Source organism: Ambystoma mexicanum, chromosome 9 (assembly GCF_040938575.1).
Source record: "Ambystoma mexicanum isolate Mex_15411 chromosome 9, UKY_AmexF1_1, whole genome shotgun sequence".
Taxonomy (NCBI): domain Eukaryota; kingdom Metazoa; phylum Chordata; class Amphibia; order Caudata; family Ambystomatidae; genus Ambystoma; species Ambystoma mexicanum.
In genome coordinates, this window is record NC_090931.1 from 372,925,878 (window position 1) to 372,945,408 (window position 19,531).

Consider the following 19,531-nt stretch of genomic DNA (forward strand, 5'->3'; position numbering starts at 1 on the left):
CTTTTAGAATTTGGGAGGAAATTATTTGGCATGAAATGCAATGTTTTTGCACAAACACGTAATTTTAAACGCCAATCAACATAGAATTGCAGTCACACTCTCTGGTTGAATTAGTAGATGGGCGGAGTCCATGTGAGCAATAATGCCACTCCAATGTTATAACTCTTGTCACATAGACATCCTTAATCAATCCATTCACGTATAGAAACACAAACAATTCACTCAATACTTAAGTCACAATGGTCTGTGGTGCAGCAGCTCAGCCCCTGGTGGAGGTATCAACACCCACAAACGAAATTGTGTCAGCCTATTTTACCAGGATTACACAATTGTGGCCATATGAGGAGACTGGAATTATAACACAAATGCCCTGGTTGAGAATTCTAGATCTCCTTAATCAGTTTGGCCCTAAAATAAATTGCCAGAACAATCATTCATTTATTCCTTGGAAAACAAAGAAAAGCAGCACACGTGCATTCCTTAAATCACACACCTAATCAATACCTATCAGCCCTTGAGAAATGGTATTCTTTCTATGCTTCCATTGGGATCTTTGTCTAGGAAGCTGGGTAAACAGTTAAAACATGTCGTGCTACTACTAAAGAGGTGCCCCCAATCCGAAGAGACTAAATGCCATTAATTCCACATAAAGCCCAGCACTCCCAAGTGCATCCCAACAAAGCATGTCCTTGGTACACTTGCAGCCAAGTCAAAAGCCAATAGATATCAATATGTTAATATTCATTCTGCTATAAGTCATTTACCAATCGGTTTGCTGAATGAAATCCTGCAAGTGAATCATCCTGATATTCTGTTGGGGGTCCCGGGGGATGAGGGGAGAGAAGGACAATTCCATGAAAGTAAGGCAGACAAAGACCGGAAGTGCATGAAAAGAAGTAGTGGAACTATGTTCCCTGCTGGACTGCACTGGCTCCACACAAACCCCATCGCTACGCCCCCTGCCACACACAATACAAACCCCCAAACAAATGCACGTACTGTTTAAGGGAATGTTCAGTGCAGTGCAAGTGTGAACTGCTTCCTACACTTTCATTATAAAACAAAACCAAACCGGAACGGATTCTTTTTAAAAATAAAAGTATAGGAACAGTTAAACTTAATTTAAAAAAGTAGAGGAGCACCGCTCCCAACCGCTCCCGCCCACTTCGACCACAGCTCAGGGGGAGATTCTGCTAGCTATTAGCTGCTGCTCTCCTTACGCCATCACCAGCAGGCCCAGCAGCTGATAGATGACAAGGATTCTGGGAAATGAGTCCCTCTCACATATCTTGATGTCAGCTACATTCGGTGCCTCTCCTTCAAGGCATATTAGCAGACTATTGTGTGACAACAGCACGACTGACAAACACTAGACCGTCAAATGGCTGGCAAAAGAAGCCAACTTACACTCTGCAACCATGAAGGTGAAAGGGAGCTGCAGCACCCGAGGCCTCTGAGCCCTGCCTGCATCCTGTCTTTGCAAACATGCAGAAATATTAAAACTTCATAAAGCATGTGCACTCTGGCTCCTACACCAAATAACTCTCTGGCATCATTGGGGTGTGAATGGATTGGACTGGCATATCGGCAACAGTGTTGCAGACTACAGCCCAGAGTGAGCGCCTCGCATGTGTCACTTCCACATCAACTCTGCTGACCTCGCTCAACCCTCACTTTGCAGTGCCTGAAATGACATTCCATAAACGATGTTGCCACCTTTAATTCTGAAATGCCATTAATCGTATTGAAATCTTCCGCTCCTGGAAAATCTGCGACCCAGGCCTGGGCCTAGAAGGCTTAATTGGAACTGTGCCTGTGGTTGTGAGTCCACCATATGGTGAGATTTTCTTGGACAATTGTGGTTGTGAGGTAGGCAACAAATAGGGTGTATGATGTAGCATAAGCTTCTTTGTACACGGTACAGTTTTTTTTTGTTTTCCACAAAAGCCAACAAGACCGTGACGTAGTTAAACTACCGAGAACGATACGATGATTGGTGAACGCAGACTGGGCCCTCCTTTTTACTGTGCTGGAGAATCTGGCAGAGAGAGCGTGACTGCTACCCCTTCCGCAGTTTGGGATACCTCGGCCAGACAGATTACCTTAATTCACTGCATGCAGCGGGGAAGACCCTGGGTTCCCGAGCATGTCATTTCATGCATGAAATCTGTCTTGATCTCCACCGTACGCGCATGATCAGCAATTAAAAACATGGCGGCCATCATTGCCAGTGGATTCCTGTGGAATGCACCTGCTACATTCACTTGTAAAAAATAGGTAGACAAAATTGACAGGAATCCAGCCTATTCGCGGGTATAATAATACGGATTGCAGTGGATAGGCTTGGGACTCCTGCTCAGTGTGAGGTAGCACACCACCAGTGCTGTTGCTAGGTCTGGAAAAGATCCGGGCTATGCTAATGTCAGGGCTGTCGGGACCCGGGGCTAGCTAGCCTTTTGGTTGTAGCCCCTGAGCTTCTATCTGGAGCTACAACCAAAATACCCGGGGCTATAGCCCCCGAAACCCCCCTAGCAACGCCTCTGCACAACACTATAATTACGTTTCCTTGCAGGACTCCTGCTCCAAGCGGATTCATTTGAGATGCACAGAAGGCCTTTCTCTTTGCACACCTCACTAAGACTCAAGCAGATTATGATATGCAAGCTTTTGGGACAGTAGAGGATCCCTTTTCAGAATCTGTATTTAGATTGTTAATGGAGATCACCATGAGAATGCACCCTTGGTATACGCAAACCTTCCACCCTCAACGGACGGACCCATAGACACGTTGCAGAAACTGTGGCGGAGGATCCTTGCTCTCCAACTGATCCAAGATGCATGGGGGGACTGCAAGGCTGGAGTGCCAGAACAGCTAACGCTTGGTTCGTTCAGTCAATCAGGTGGCTCGAAATGTGGGCAGGAACTTTGTGTACACGCGCAATCCAGCAGCCACCTGCACCCCTTCCCCAGTGCTGCCATATTCTTTTCAGGCACCTCAGCACCCGAACCCACCGTGTCCCCTCCTCTCGCCCCATCACATCCCGTACCACTCCCTTCCCGCTTACTCAACTGCTGGCCCGGTGCTTCCTGCTCCCTCACCACCTGTCGCCGGCCACCACAGAAATAGAAAGGCAACTCCGTTCCTTTTCTCTTTACTATGGTGGAGGCCGGTTACCAGACATTTGGTCGAAAAAAATTGGTCGACCAGACAAATGGTCGAACCAATTTGGTCGAAAACAAAATGGCGAATTTTTTTATTTTTATTTTCACTCCTTTTTTTTTCTTCTAAAAAACCCTTTTTTTTTAAAAACGAAAACCCGAAAAATAAATATATAATTAAAAAAAAAAATTGACCATTTGGTTTTCAACCAAATTGCGTCGACCAAATGTCATTCGACCAGTTTTAATTCGACCAAATCACTGGACACCGTGGAGGCCATCTTGTTTTTGTAGTTTTTTTTTGACAGACTGGGCATATGCAAAGACTGAGCCCCAACGTGCGAATAACCATAACTCCTTGCCTTGTGGTGTAGAGGCCTGGTAATGGTCCTGAGCCCTCGCTTTTCTTGAGCCTTCCGGGGCTCGAGCTGGCGGACCGCTACCGGCCCTGTACAGTACACCCCCTGAAGTGGGGTTTATAGCCACATTTTTTAAAGAACTTACTTGTATCCATTTCTAATTTATTTTTGTCTGGTTTGTCGTGTCTGGTTCAAAAATTGCTCCATCAACCCCCTGTTCACCCGGTTGAACTTGCGGTACTAGGCCTTGACTCCTCCCACACCCCACGCCCACCTAGGTATATAGTCGAAGTGGAGAAATAATACCGTAGCTGTCAGCAGGTGTACAGTGTTGTGGCTCTGGAGGCAAACTAGCCCTGGCGAGTTAAAAGGAAAGCTTGGACTTGACGACAGGGAATGTTGCCATGAAGTTACGATGGCAAGAAACAGTGGTCATGAAACTCAACTGCGAAATCTGGCCGAGTTCCTTGAGAGCGTAGTTCAACTTCCATCTGGATTAACATGTCTCAGGAGGATCCTTGGAAGCAAGGTGATGCAGGTTCGATCCCCGGGTCCGCTCTTAGAAACCTCTGGGTATTAAGCACCTTATAAATAACCTATCATATCATGTGCAGCTGTCCACTCTGCTAGTAATTCTCTACAGTAATATTCAAAATAAGCTTTCATGTATCACCAAAGCGCTTTTCTTAAAACATTTGTGGATACAATTATTACCCAACCAAAATATGTATTCATTTGACAAACTAGGAAGGTTGAAAGACTAAATTGGCATTGCCGGTATACATACATACACACACACACCTGAGCAGCGCTATTTCACAAGCTTATTTTTTAAAAAAAGGGAGCAGAACGTTTTGGATTTTTAATCACCAGCGTTGCCTGTGAAAGAAATGTTTTTGAGAGACAGGGTAATCCAATGTTGGAGGGTACTTCCGTTTTCCCTTTCCTCGCTCACTATTGCTTGGGAACCTGAGAGGGGGACCAAGTGGGCCTCTTTTTGGGCACGCGTGGGTGCTCTGAGGCTACTGCGGTTGTGATTTGGTCCAGTATAAAAGGTTTGAGGCACTACCCGATGACATTGTCAGTTTTCAAAATAACAAAACAGTAGAGGGCGTGTAGGGCACAGAACAGACAACTGGTTACAATGTGCCTGCTTTTAAGACAAAGCCGCCCACAGCAGACGTTGCTGTATACAAGACCACTGTACACTGAAATGCACTCGGGTGCTTTAGAAATTGCAACGTTTGCCAAGTAAGCTTCATATGGCAGTTGCTCCCTGTAACCTAAGCATTGCCTCCTGTTCATGTAAGAAAGACATCTCCTTGAAACAGCGCCTCGATGCCTCCGGGCTGTAGGCGCTTTACAAATCCAAAAATAAATAAAATAAATATAGGCTCAGGAGTTCAGAATATATATGAATTGTCGAAGATCACAAGGCTGCACGTTAATAGAATCCCCCTGCCTCTAAGTGTGAATTATCCCTCTGCCTCTAAGTGGGAATTGTTCCCCTCCCCTGGGCTAGGTAAGGCAGTTTTCCTTGAAGTTATTACAAGGATAAGAGGTTCGCATTAGGTACTGTTGAAAAGGGATGTTCATCACTCCCACATCACACCTTTCCCGTAGGGTCAATATTTACAGGCGCAGGCCCTGTCCCTCCTTCAGACGAGGTACCCTGCCAGTGCCCAGGTGAGATCTGCACGGTACGCGGGCGCTATGGAAGTTCCCCGGGCCCTTTACCTGCAGTGCGTGGGTCGCGCGCTCCTGGAGCCTCCGGTTCTCTGCCCGCAGCTCCTCGTTCTCTTCCAGGAGCGCTTTGCCCAGCTGGGCGGCCAGCACCAGCTGCTCCTCCTTCTGCTCCAAGGCGGCCTCCAGGTACGGCGGGTCCCCGGCCTCCTGCAGCTGGGTGCGGTGTCCGTCCTGGGCAGAGGCCACCTCCGAGGTGCGCTCGGCATCCCAGCGCCCAGTGTCCGTCATGTCGTCCCGTTAGATCGCTGCCAGGAGACCCGGTGCCCCTGAGGAAGCGGTCGATGCACCTGTCACTGCGGGCCAGGGACCTCTGGCGAGGTCAGGCTATGGCATGAGGTGAAGTCCTCTGTCGCATTCTGAGGCCCTCGTATACCCGGGCCGTCGGTGATAACTGGACTGGACTGGCCTGTTAGACCGCGGGCCGCCTGCGAAGCCCCCGACAACCCAAGCGCTAAGTATTCCTGAGAGTCTGGACTCTGAGCCTGTAGGTGAAGGAGGGGGCGGGGCCTGTGCACGGAGGAGGCACACCTCACCTGTGCAGGGGGGCGGGGCGCAGAGTGATAATGCAAGCAGGCCAGGGAGCAGGCTGGGTGGAGCATGGATACTCACAAGTGACAACAGTGTGCATGTCATCCACAGGTGTGTAGGTTCCAATCCAGACTTGTCAACTGTTCAGAGGCGATACAATTAGAACCAATGCCACGGCGTGGAAGTCTAAAAAGCTCAAAAGGTACATGGGATTAGATACACAAATGAAAAGCTACGTATGAAGCACACTCTTATTATGAACAGGTGAAGTCTGTGCTCGGTGTCGATGGTCCTCATGGCAGCTTTGAACTAGAACATATGCTGCCTTTTACAAACTCTTGAGTCATTGGCAGCGCAGGCCGTTCTCGGCCTCTTCCGTCGCCAGGGGGAATGGGGCCTAGCTTTGCCGTCCACCCCGCTCGCCAAACTTCGAGCAAATATTTTCCTGCATAAGAACTTGACTGCTCTCTACAAGCTCCAAACCGCACCCTTGATATGATAGGTTATTTATAACATGCTTAGTACCCAGAGGTTTCTAAGCACGGACCCGGGGATCAAACCTGCGTTGCTCACGTCTTGCTTCCAAGCCGAGCACGTTGCCCCCGAGCTATCCTCCCGAGACAAAAGGCGGGTATAGTCAGAGAATGTCTTTCATCCTCGCTAGAATTATCAAACAGCCATGATAGGCCTTTCACCATGTTTCTCCCCGGCCTTTCTATGTGGGTATCCCAGCAGGAGCCTTGCCCATCTTCCCGCGCCCAACGGTTCTTAATCAGCCACTTCCGCTCTTCCCACAAACTTCATGCGTGACGCTACTGTCATGTTGACGTCTCCAGGACAACAGGGGCGGGAGGGAGAGAGGGAGCGGGGAGGAACCGGAAGTGACGCGGGAGGGCGCGGAAAAAGACAGTTGAAGTTGTATGTTGAATAAAGACACACACAATTTGCAGCTCTCCGCGTCCGCCTCTTTATTTGCTGCGACACGCGCCCCGCATCGCGCCAGACCATAACAATGGCGACGAGGGCGGCTGCACAAGCAGAGCGACTCTCATGGTGAGAGCACTGCGGTCTGCCCGACACTACCACGTGACGGAAGGCAGAGCGCTCGGCCCAATCAGCTGGCCCACAACACGCAGCCCGGCCGCAACGACGAGCACAGGCAGAGGAGCCGGTAGCCCCGCCCGCAATCCTGAAGGCAGCCCGTGCCGCGGCGGTGATCGCAAGCAGAGGAGCCGGGAGCCCTGCTCGCAACCTAAGGCAAGCAGAAAGCACGGACTGCACCCGGAGCACGTGCTATCACAAGGGAAAGCACCCGTGCAGCTCCAGGCCCGCAGTGAGGGGAAGAAGCGCGCACATTAAACACGTGGGCCCAAGGAGGGGTGAGTCCCTCGTGGCACTCCAAGACCGCACCAGGTCAGGGGAGGCTGTACAACACGTGGGCACACCCAGGGAAAGTGCATAGACAGGTGCCCCAAGAGCAAGGACCACAGCACGTGGCGCTTTAGGTACCCCAAGGGGTGGAGAACAATCAGATGGTGCTTGTGCCTCACGAGGCAGCCATCCAACGTCTGTGAGAGGTGGAGCCACGTCCTGAGGAGGACACCTCACCCAGACCCCACAGCCCAGACAGATGGTGCTCGTGTCCCAGCGGCGGCCATCAAGAATAGAGAACCACTAACAACCCAGATCCAGCAAGTGAACGCTTTCCAAACAGAATGTCGGGTCAAGAAGATGGACAAGGAGCACAAGCTCAAGGGAATGGGCTACCCAGCGCCAGCAACACCAGATCACGTGCCATACCAGCTACCAGACACACTGGCAGCCCAGATGCCAGGGGCACGTGACGTGACAGATACAAGCAACATGGGTCCCAGATGGACCAAATGGATCAGGGACTTTGATCTCTACATGGGAGCCACAGGACCAATAGCAGACGCAAGGCAAGTGTGCCTCCTTAAACTGGCTGTAGGCTCTGCCACACGCGACATCATAGACGAAATGCCCCAAGATTCTATAGACTCAATCCAAGATCTCAAAGATGCGCTGGCAGCCTATTTTGCGCCACACACCAATGTTGACTACGAAAGACACTTGTTTCACAGTACCAAACAGGCAAAAGCAGAGACTGTGGATGCATATGTGATGAGATTACGCACCAAGCTAAAACACTGCGACTTAACAAACTACTCGAATACGGAGGCCCTGAGGTCACAAATCATATCAGGGTGTGAATCACAAGCCTTCCGCAGGAAACTACTCCAGAAATCCCGCACACTCAAAGAAATCCTAGCGCTAGCAAGCGTTGAAAGGGCCATTGACTCTCAAGTAGAAAGCTTTGGGAACACCAATGCCGGAGAGAACCTAAACAGACTGCAGCTAGTGAAGAAGTCAGAAGAACATTTCTGTTACAAGTGCGGGTTCGAGTATCCGCATGAAGGAACATGCCCCGCAGTCGGGCAATGCTGTACCTCCTGTGGCGAAGAAGGTCATTTCAAGGCAGTATATAGGCTATTTTGAGACCGAGGAAGAGACCGACCCAAAGACAATACGTCCCGCCCAAGAAGTCGATACGGGGGGTCGTCTAACACCAACCCATCACCAAGCACCTCCAACACCCAGAACCAATCTCCGGGCGACCATAGAGACAGAGACTCTGGGGAAGACCGACAGAAAAGGAGAGAAAGGAGGAGATTCGTAATGTGCGCACAACCCGAACGCAGATCAAGAAGACACGTGCGATATTTGGTGGAACAATCCCCCACCGAGTCTGACCCCAGCTCATCAAGGAGTGACCAGAAAAGGAAGGCATACGTCTATGCCCTGGGCAACCCCACGGCGACAGCCCACAGTCCGACACTCATCATTAAACTACAAGAAAGACCAACTGAGTTTCTCATAGACACCGGAGCCACTGTCAATGTGGTAAGTGAGAAAATCTAATCTGAACTGATCCAAAAACACAAGCTCCATCCAGCTGCTGTTGACATATACGCCTACGGAGCCAAGACACCCTTAAAATGTTTAGGGCAATTCAGTGGGCTCTGCCACTACAAAGGGCAAGAAATGAGAGTTCCGATGCACGTTCTGGCCACAGAGACAGACAGCAGATGCGTTTTGAGTTTAAAAGGCGGCCGCTGACATGGGCCTAATACACATACTCTACAATATAATGGTCCACAAGTACATAGACCCGGTAGAAATGATAAACAATCTATACCCAAAAATATTCAAAGGAATCGGAAGACTCAAGAACAGGCAAATCAAACTCCACGTAGACAGTTCCATCCGCCCCGTAGCTCAGCCATACCGCGGGATTCCAGTTAACATTCAAAAGAAAGTTGAGGATGAGCTCCAGAAACTACTGGAACAAGACATTATCGAGAAAGCAACTGGTCACACCAGATGGGTATCTCCAATCGTTCCCGTCCCCAAGAAGGGATCCGAGGCCATTAGACTATGCGACGCCCAAATCAAGCCATCAAAAGGGAGAGATACCCTGCGCCCCGGATCACGGATATGATTCACTTATTGAACGGGGCGAAAGTCTTCTCCAAACTTGACCTGCAGAAGGGGACCACCAGTTGGTACTACACCCGAGAGCCGCAACGTAACAACATTTGTCACCCACGTCGGCCTCTTCAGGTACAAAAGACTAAGTTTCGGGGTGTCTTCGGCGGTGGAAACACTCCATGCAGAGGTCCACAACGTTATAAAGCACATCCCGAACTGTCTGAACTATTCAGACGACATTCCAGTATTTGGAACCGACGTGAACAAACATGACGAGACACTCATGAAGGTCCACAAGGCCCTATATGATGCCAATCTCACGCTTAACAAGAACAAATGTGAGTTCCACAAAAACACACTAAACTTCTTTGGTCATGTCTTTTCGGAATCGGGAATGACCCCAGACCCGGACAAAGTTTCAGTCCTGAATGACACTTCCACCCCAACCAATGTGTCTGAACTTTGATCCTTTCTAGGCCTAGCGAGCTACTGCAACCGATATATTCGGGACTTTGCTTCAGTCAGTGAGCCTCTAAGGAGGTTGACACATCAGGATGAAAAATTTGAGTGGACCAGCGACTGCCAAAAGGCCTTCGAAACAATAGGGGAAAGAGTCACGCAAGCGGAAAACATGTCATACTATGACCCCAATAGGAAGCCGGAGCTGATGGTCGACGCCAGCCCCGTGGGTTTGGGAGCCATCCTAGCGCAACTCGATCTGCGGGACCCCTCACAGAAACACATAGTGGCCTATGCCAGCTGCAGCCTGTCCATCACCGAACAGGCGTACTCTCAAGCAGAGAAGGAGCGACTCGCCGTTGTATGGGCGTGTGCAAGCATTTCCATTTGTTTCTGTATGGGAAACCGTTCCAGGTCGTCACCGATCATCAAGCCCTTCTATTTCTGTAAGGCAATCCTCAAGCCAAAATGCCTCCGTGAATTGCCCAATGGGGGCTAAGACTACAGGACTATGCATTCGATATCATCCACAGGCCAGGAAAGGTGAGAACTCCGCTGACTTCCTGTCGAGAAGACCACAGGGGGAGAGCATACCAGAACCATCGGTCGCTGATGGATACCTAAGATACCTCGTCCACCAGACCACACCAGAGGGTGTCAATATGGAAGAACTTGTCAGAGAGACAGAGAGTGACCCAGCCTGTTGCATCATCTGCGAAGTACTAGAGTCTGGACAGTGGCGAAGAGCCAAAGAAAAGGGGAGAGCCGCAGGAGACCAAGTAAAAGAGGATGTGGAATACTAGTGAAAGGAGAGCTGGCAGTGTCAGAAGACCACCTGCTGCTCAAAGACTGCAAACTAGTGATACCCGAAGCCATGAGGGCGAACGTCATCCATCTAGCCCATGAGACCCACAGGGGCATGGTCTCCACCAAACGCATGCTCCGCCAAAAGGTATGGTTTCCTCACATGGACGCCCTAGTAGAGGCCGCACTAAAAGCGTGTCCACATGCTGCCTCATCACACCAAATCAGCACCCAGAACCCCTACTCATGTCAGAGCTTCCAGAGAAAAAATGGGAGGCCGTTGCAGCCGACTTCTTTGGACCCATCGAAGGAGGAAAGTACGTCTTGGCCGTGATGGATGAATACTCACAATATCCAGATGTGCGGCTGATATCATCCACGGCTGCACATCACGTCATCCCGGCTCTCAACCACATGTTCTCAGTTTATGGAGTACCTAAAGTGCTCAAGACAGATAACGGGGCCCCGTTTTGCAGACATCAATTCACCCAATTTGCAGACTACCTCGGATTGCATCACAGAAAGATCACTCCCCTGTGGCCCCAATCCAACGGTATGATCGAGCGATTTATGGCCAATCTCAAGCGAGCCCTGCAAGTTGCACGCTTGACAGGACAGCCATATGAACAGGTATTGAACCAACTCCTGAGGGACTACCGAGGAACACCTCACAGCACGACAGGGAAGACCCCTGCCACGTTAATGTTCGGGCGAAACACGCAAACACGCATCCCCCAAGCTGAAACAAGTAGCCCACGTCCCGCTCTGGACCCGGAAGTCAGAGAGCGAGACGAAGCAGCCAAAGCCCGAATGAAAGAGTACAATAACACCCGCAGACGGGCAAAGGCATCCCAAATTGAGGTAGGAGACGTGGTGGCAGTACATCAACTGTCAACCCACAAGCACACGGCTGCTTTTCGAGAAGAGCCCACTCTTGTCACACAAAACAAAGGGTCGATGGTCACCACTCAAGGGTCAGGAGGACCGGTCACGAGAAACTTGTCCCATTTCAAAGAACTTCCACAAACGGGAACTAGACGTCTGAGTAGGAGAGTGCAGGCTCACCTAGACTATGAATCTGACGACCCTTACCTTAGCGGGGACCAATGGGACTCAGATGAACCAGAACCGGACGAAGGACCAGAAGACATTGAAAGCGGAATGTCACCGAGGCCAACCCTGGCATGGCCGCAACAAGCCCGGAACAGACCTCATCGATGGATCGAGCAAATGGTCTAGAGCCTCATCAGACCGCCGTCTGTTGCGAAGAGTCTGGTAACTGTTTAAAAATGGGGGAGATGTCATGTTGACGTCTCCAGGACAACAGGGGCGGGAGGGAGAGAGGGAGCGTGGAGGAATGGGAAGTGACGCGGGAGGCTGGGGAAAAAGGCAGTTGAAGTTGTATGTTGAATAAAGACGCACGCAGTTTGCAGCTCTCCGCATCCGCCTATTTATTTGCTGCGATGCCGCATCGTGCCAGACCATAACAACTACTGGGAGGTTTTTTCCCCTGCTTAACCCGCAAGCCCCTTTTTCATTTCTGTTTCTTTGACTATTTTATTTTCTCTATTTGCTACTGATTATTTTGTTTATTTTGGCATTTTGTACATGTATCTGTTTCGCTTTGAGAATGTACATTTTGAGCCTCTATGAATGAAAAATGCCCATTAATGCTGCAAATCCAAGGTGCTACTGCAGTTTTGTTTAATTTTGTTTCTGACATTATTGCACCGACAGAATGCATGAGATTTGATTCTCATCAATATATGAGTGGTTTTAACTGTCTTTACTCAGTGTCCACCCAACAATGAATTGTTGCCGTCATCAAGGCATTGGATAGGCATTCATTATTGCCTTCTGCACCTCCCCTTTTTTGACATTTCACTACCCCTAAGGAATTCCATGTGGCCAACCTCCTCGGCCCCCAGGCCACAAAAGACAGCAAGGGAGTTAAGAGGGAAAACCCAAACATACCTTCCCTCCCGATGGACCGCCCAACCGGAAGAAGTATCCACGACAAAACGACCACCGACTGTATGAGTTCGCACCGATCCCCACTGGTCCCACTATCGGCATGCACCATGAAAAATACCCGGCCAGCCGACCATACAACCCTACGGTGGTACGAACCCTACTCAAAGTGAGCTAAGAGAGGCAAGACCGAGCTGGAGACGACTACTTGGACATAATCAACTAACAACACCACAAAAGCCATGCTGCAAGTCATTAGAGACGTCATGACGACATAGCTACATTAAAAAGGAAGCACACATGCACTCCGCACTCTCGGGACATACACACACTAACCTACACGAAGAATACATGCGTACAGTTCTATGAGATAGAGGACGGTATCATATACATACTGTCTACACGTTTATTATTTTGCCACTTAGGCCGCTACAGCACTGCATAAACGCAAGATGCCAGAAGAGATTGTGCACATGCTTGCAGATGCTACTTGCTATTAACCCTATGGAAGGACAGGAGCACTCGAGAGACCTGACTGAACATGTCTCATTTTAACCTATGGACATTATGCAGAACACCTGTTCAGAGCCAGAGTAGGCCTTAGGAAAATCCAGCAAGCCAAGATCATCTCACAGAATTCTCGAGCAGCGGGATGCTGTGCAAGCAGAATTGCCATGGCAGATGCAACGGCAGCCAAGGCCACGATATTGCAAACGACATTTGGCACACCGAGCCAAGGTGATACTGGCCCAGGCAGGGACTCGTCCATGCAAAATATAAAACAAATTGAAGTAAATCAGCCTCACACACGGTGGCCTCACACGTGACTCGGCCAAAGCTGATATGTTGCAAAGACCCACAGGCTGGGAAAGCACAGCAGCCTCAAGCCTAAAACCGAGCTTGCAACAAATTGCAACATGTCAGCAACGTACGCTGGGAATGGAACGCTCTCATGGCAGTAGTATACCCACACCATTGTTACTCACTGTCACATAGTCACGCAATGTTGATACACATTATCCATGACCAGGTGTCTTGCGGGTTGGGAACTAAGTTTGTCCCAGGCTTGTGAGCCTGCGGCCTGACCTATCAGAACACTGGGGGCTGGGGGCAGGTGGCCGGAATCACCAGCCAATCACCGGGGTTGCCAATGTAACACTTTCATAGTAACAGTTTTTAGGGATGATCCAAGTACACCACCTGACCCAGCGGCCTCAACTAATATTGTGCACTATATGTCCCCATATTGGACCTACCACTCAGGGACCCAATCCTGCGTGGTATTAGGTTCGGGGATGGAATTCTCTGAGTGATGCAAATAGCAACATAATTTCTCTACAAAACTGGCCTGCGAGCCAAAATATGTGTGATTTGCCTGGAGTACTCCATGTTGATCATCCCTGTGGTTTGTGCTAATAAACTGCAGAAACGCTTGCTCCTTGTGTGGACCTCGACTTCTTTGGGACAAGGGAAGGAGTTAGGGCCTTCCGTGAACCGGAGGTCCTTGGACCCCAGGTGCGGCTCTGCTGGCCCCGGAACTACCCTCACAGGAGAATGACAGGAATCCACTGAGCCAGAACACTGCCAACTTCAGTGTCGCCGACAAAAGACGGAGGAAAAATATGGACATGCACCTCACGCAGCCACATCACTGCCACCAGCCGGGGGGGCGGGCAGCCTGGAGCCCCAATCTGCTAAAGTGCTGTTACATGCCAGGGAGGATACGCCAACCAGTGACCTTGCGGCAGGCAGACACATGCACCATCAGTGGAACCTTATTAGGAACCCCCTCAACCCCTTACCAGAATTGGTGGGAGCTGCTGTATCAATCATAGACATGAGGACACCAACCAGAGCCACCACGGCCGGTGACGACAGTGGGAGGGGAACCCCCAGCCCAGCCCTACCACAGATGGACACACACACCTATCTGGGCCTCGGCACCGAACAGCAGACCAAAGTACACCGGCAATCGCTGGGTGAAATGGACAGCGGAGCTGCATGGGTGACAACTCACATAACCCCAGCAGAAAACTGCACCCCTCGGCCCCCTCCCCAAACAGGATGAGTCAACCGACAGCACCACAGAGCAGTACCAGGCCCAACACACAGCAAGCGAGGGGTGAACAAATAAGACAGTGAAGTGTACCACACTCGGCCCCTTCACTTTTATTTGTCAGTGATGTGTCTCTAGTCAGCATGTGATGCTGGTAGACCCATGCTCAATCCGTCAAGCTATTGACGTGGCTACCAAACACAGGTACCTCTCATACAAGGAGCCAGAACCGTGTCAACCAGCAACAATGGCAACCGGCAATCATTGGGGGGGCATGCAAGACAAGCCCAGAAAGCCCCGCACCACATCAAGCCGCGCCCCAAGGAAGGAAGCAGGGAACCCAAGCCTGTCAGCATCTACCTCACAAAGAAGCAGGCAGGGGGCCACCCCAACCAGGCAGCGACCCGGAAGGAGGCACACCAAACAGGCTGCCACACGGTCGTTGAGCAGGGAGGCATGTGCCACCTCCCGTGACAGCTCGCAGAGACAGCAGGACCCCAAGGTCTGTCGAGGGGGGGGGTCAGAAGCCCAACCAATATCCCATGCCACCAGACCCCAAGCCCCGCAGGGAATCCAGGCTGGAGATCCGTGCTCAACCTGACCCCAAGCCCTGCAGGGAGCGTGGGAGTCCCTGCTTTACCAGTAGCACGTCGCTGGCCCACTGGAGACGCCACCCGGAAGACACTGCAACATAGCTCCCCAGAGGCCTGCTCCCAGAAGAACCAGTCCCTGACAGGAGAAAAATAACTGGGGATTGTGGGTAAGTAGGAGGCGTATACCTCAAGAGGAAAATAAAAAAAGTTCCTATATGGGAGGCGGAACCTCATAGGTGAGTGCTGGGACAAGAAAGAGGGACGTGGCGGTAATGCTGAGCGTTTATTAGCTACAGAAGGAAGAACAATATCTGACTTGGGAGAGCAGAGAGAGGTATGGCTTGGAAATGCACAGGGAGAAGGAACAGAATGGGGAATGCACATCATTTGATTGTGGAATGCAGAGAGTTGAATGGCAAGGGAACGCCAACAAATATATGACTTGGGGCAGCAGGGAGATGGGTGGCTTGGAAATGCACAGGAAGAAGGAACAGAATGGGGAATGCACATCATCGACGGTGGAATGCAGAGGGCTGTTGCAGGGAACGCAAATATATAACTTGGGAGAGCAGGGAGAGGGATGGCTTGGAATTGCACAGGTAGTACGCAAAGAATGGGGAATGCAGGTAATTGTGGAATGCAGAGAGTTGAATAGTTAGGGAATGCAGAAACATATCTGACTTGGGAGAGCAGGGATAGGAATGGCTTGGAAATGCACAGAGAGAAGGAACAGAATGGGGAATGAACATCATTTGATTGTGGCATGCAGAGAGTTGAATGGCTAGGGAATGCAGAACAATGTAGGACCCAGGGCAACAGGGAGAGGAGAGGCTTGGAAATTCACAGGGAGAATGGGGAATGCACATCATTTGATTGTGGAATGCAGAGAGTTGCATAGTTAGGGAAGAGGAAAAAATATATGACTTGGGACAGCAAAGAGATGGATGGCTTGGAAAAGCACGGGTAGAAGGAACAGAATGGGGGAATGCACATCATTGACTGTGTAATCAGGGACGTCATTTGGGGTGGCCAGGGGTCAACCCCTGTGGTCTCCCTTGCTACCACTGTGGCCTTCCTTGCCACCCTTAAAAAAAGTTTTTTTAAAAAAAAAATCATTGAAGCACCTGGGCTGTGGCCAGCGCCATGTGGCTCTTTTTTTATGGAGTGGCTGACTTTCTTGTTCAGGCCTCTTAAAAAAACAGAGGGTTCCACAAGTGTAAAACTTTGAGCAGTGACCCTAAATAAGAAAGAATAGGAATAACAAATAATTTTTCCTTCTTGAATTGTATACAATAATTGCTTGACTTAAAGGTTTATTTCAGGCACACTTCAGGGGGTGAGTCACTGATTTAGAGTGTTCTTAAACACCTCAAATTCACAATGCAGACAAAATCTTCCAAAAACCATTTTGAGTAGAATAAGCATCCATTTATTGCAGTTATAGCATTCTTTTCTGCCGTTGTCTCTTTTACGATCATCACAAGACATTCCATCTCAGTGTCCTATGTCACTAGACAAAATCCTTGTGCCTACAAGCTTGTGTACAGTATAGAAAGGTTTGACCATAGCACATAATTTGGCCCTCGGTTTCATTGTGCCACAATTAATGCTTTGCTGTAATGTGTCTATTTTCCTATCTCCATAGCATGCTGTTCAGGATGTTTGCTTTCATGTATGCGGTAACGACTGCTTAGAGTATGTGATGCTGTATGAGTGCACTGCTTTCCGTGCGTTACTCTAAATTCTTTAATACACAGTTATGAACCCTCCCAATGGTATGTATTTTGCCAACCTGTGAAGCCTGAAAAGTAGATCCAAGCAGGTTTGACATGTGGCCAACTTTGCACCAGACCTGCAAATGAACTGGCCTGCTGGTAAATCTCAGTTACCACTTTAATGGTATCCACTATAGAATATAATTTGCTTTCTGACTTTGAGAACATTCAGACATGTAATTGCTCATTTTACTATACCTGGTAAGATAGCTCCGCGGGTTGACCACTCAGTGCTGCAAAACGTGTATGATTTGAAGGTTCGAATCCCAGCAAGGCCAACTCAGCTTTTCATCCTTCTAAGGTTGATAAATGAGTACCAACACAGGTTGGGTTATAGTGTATCTATATAAAGCGCTTAAGCGTGAAATGCCATTTTCTGTTTTGTCAAGGGGTGAAAGGGCGTGTTCTATCGCTTCCGTGGTGTCACTTTGGGGTGGGGTCAAATGCCACATTTCCTGTGATGTCATCACAGGTCAAGGGTCGTGTGATGTCACTTCCGTTACCCCTGGCATTTTGGTGAAATGACGTCCCTCTACAGAGTGTAATTAGCTTTCTGACTTTGAGAACATTCAGACGTATAATTGCTAATTTTACTATAGCCGGTAAAATAGCTATAGCCGGTAAAAGCTAGCTCAGTGGGTTGAACCCTCGCTGCTGCGATGCTTGTGTGATCAGCAGGTTGCAGGTTTGAAACCTGGCAAGGCCAACTCAGCCTTTTATCCATCTGAGATTGAGAGTACCAACACAGGTTGGGTGATATTGTATGTATATTTCTTCTATATAAAGCGCTTAAGCGTAAGGGCTAAATAATAGCACATCATTATCATTTGGCCTTGGACATCTGCTTGCATTCACAGTAATGTGGTAATATCGGCCTATATACACTGATATTAACGATACATATGGTGATCCATTCTTGTATGAAATGTATATCACATTACAGTGATATCATAACCATATTTTTCATAGTGTACTTAGGAACAATGCTATGTGATGCCACTTCCTGTTTTGTCAACTCGTGAAAGGTTGTGTTCCATCACTTCCCGTGATGTCACTTCGGGGTGTGATCAAATGACATCACATCCTGTCATGTCATCAGGGGTCAAGGGTCGTGTGATATCACTTCCGTTACACCTGTCATTTTCGTGAAATGACGTCCCTGTGTGGAATGCAGAGAATTGGACGCAGGGAACGCAGACAAATATATAGGTTGGGAGAGCATTGAGAGGGATGGCTTGGAAATGCACAGGGAGAACGCACAGAATGGGGAATGCACGTAATTGAATGTGGAGTGCAGAGAGTTCAATGGCTAGGGAATGCAGAACAATCTATGACTCTGGGCAGCAGGGAGTGGAGTGGCTTAGAACTTCTGAGCTAGAACAAAATCAGGAATACATATAATTGAATTCGGAGTTTAGAGAGAGGCATGGCTAGAGAATTTAGAAATATAAATGACTTGGAAAAGAAAGGGGAGGGATGACTGGGAAATGCATTAAGGACATGGGGAATTCAGAAAAGGGAAACAAAGGGGCTAAAGGTAAAAGAAAGAATGCTGTCAAGGGCAGGAGACAGGGAGGAAGAGAGTGAAGATTCCACGGTATGGATCCAATGTTTGACGGCATCCCTTGCTGATGTCTGGTTGGGACATTGAATGGTGGCATCACAATTCTGGCAACCGTATTTACTTGGGCATTTCAACAAAACCTTTGTCCAGGTTCCAAAGATTCCAGAATGCGGCTGCAATATTGTTGCTGAGAAGACGAAAGGATGATCATGTCTCCCCTGGCCTAAAAGCACTGCCTTACAAGGCATACAGGGGCCTATTTTTAGAGGGGGACAATGGTGTTTGTCCCCTCCAACTTTTGTGGCACACCATTGTGTTCCACTTATTTGGCAGGGTCCTCTATCATTTAGATGCCATGTTCCAGCCAACATTTTCAGCAAAGTTACTGCACTGAAGCAGGGTTGGCCTTAGTGGCAGCAGCACCCTGGGCGAATTGGCGACCCCCCCAGACCCCACGCACCCCTGGTCAACAGGGGGAGGGTGGGGGCAGGGTGAGTCACATTTTTCCAAACTCCTCACTCCGGTGCCTCGTAGGGGGCTAATCATTGGACTAGGACGCTCAGAGCGTCCTATTCCAATGCAAACCGCCTTACTCCCACGTCGGAGTGAGGAGGTATTCATATGAATAGGGTGCTGATGCAAAGCATGAGCACCCTATTGTTATTAAATGCATCCCGCCGCGGGTGCATTAAATAGCAAAAGGGCACCTGCTGCGCCTTTTCCCACTACGCCAGCTCGGGGGAGCCCTTGAAAGACTGCCCCGAGCTGGCGTGGTAAGGGGCTAATGGTGCCCTGGGGGGCATTGCGCCCCGGGCGGTCGCCCGGCCCGCCCTGCCCTAAGGCCGGGCCTGCACTGAAGGAATCAGTCTCTGAAATGTATGAAAAAAAGTAGTGGAACTATGTTCCGGGCTCCCCACAAACCCCATTGCACGCTCCCACTCAAGCGCCACTCAAACCACTAAACAAACACACCTCCTGCTTAAGGGAATGCTCAGTGCAGTGCACTG

At 49.5% G+C, this 19,531-nt stretch overlaps 2 protein-coding genes across 4 annotated transcripts in view; one reads left to right on the forward strand and one right to left on the reverse strand.

Annotated features, from left to right (window-relative positions):
* Nucleotides 1-5,739, reverse strand: part of LOC138488085 (BICD family-like cargo adapter 1) — a 184,779-nt gene extending 179,040 nt beyond the window's left edge. The window contains exon 1 of the mRNA XM_069614829.1: nucleotides 5,256-5,739. Coding sequence (XP_069470930.1) covers nucleotides 5,256-5,492 — 237 coding nt within the window. The 5' untranslated portion in view covers nucleotides 5,493-5,739. The remainder of the gene's footprint in view (nucleotides 1-5,255) is intronic.
* The window catches only part of LOC138488086 (caspase-5-like), a 504,964-nt gene that overhangs the window by 22,223 nt on the left and 463,210 nt on the right, over nucleotides 1-19,531 (forward strand). The window lies entirely within an intron of this gene.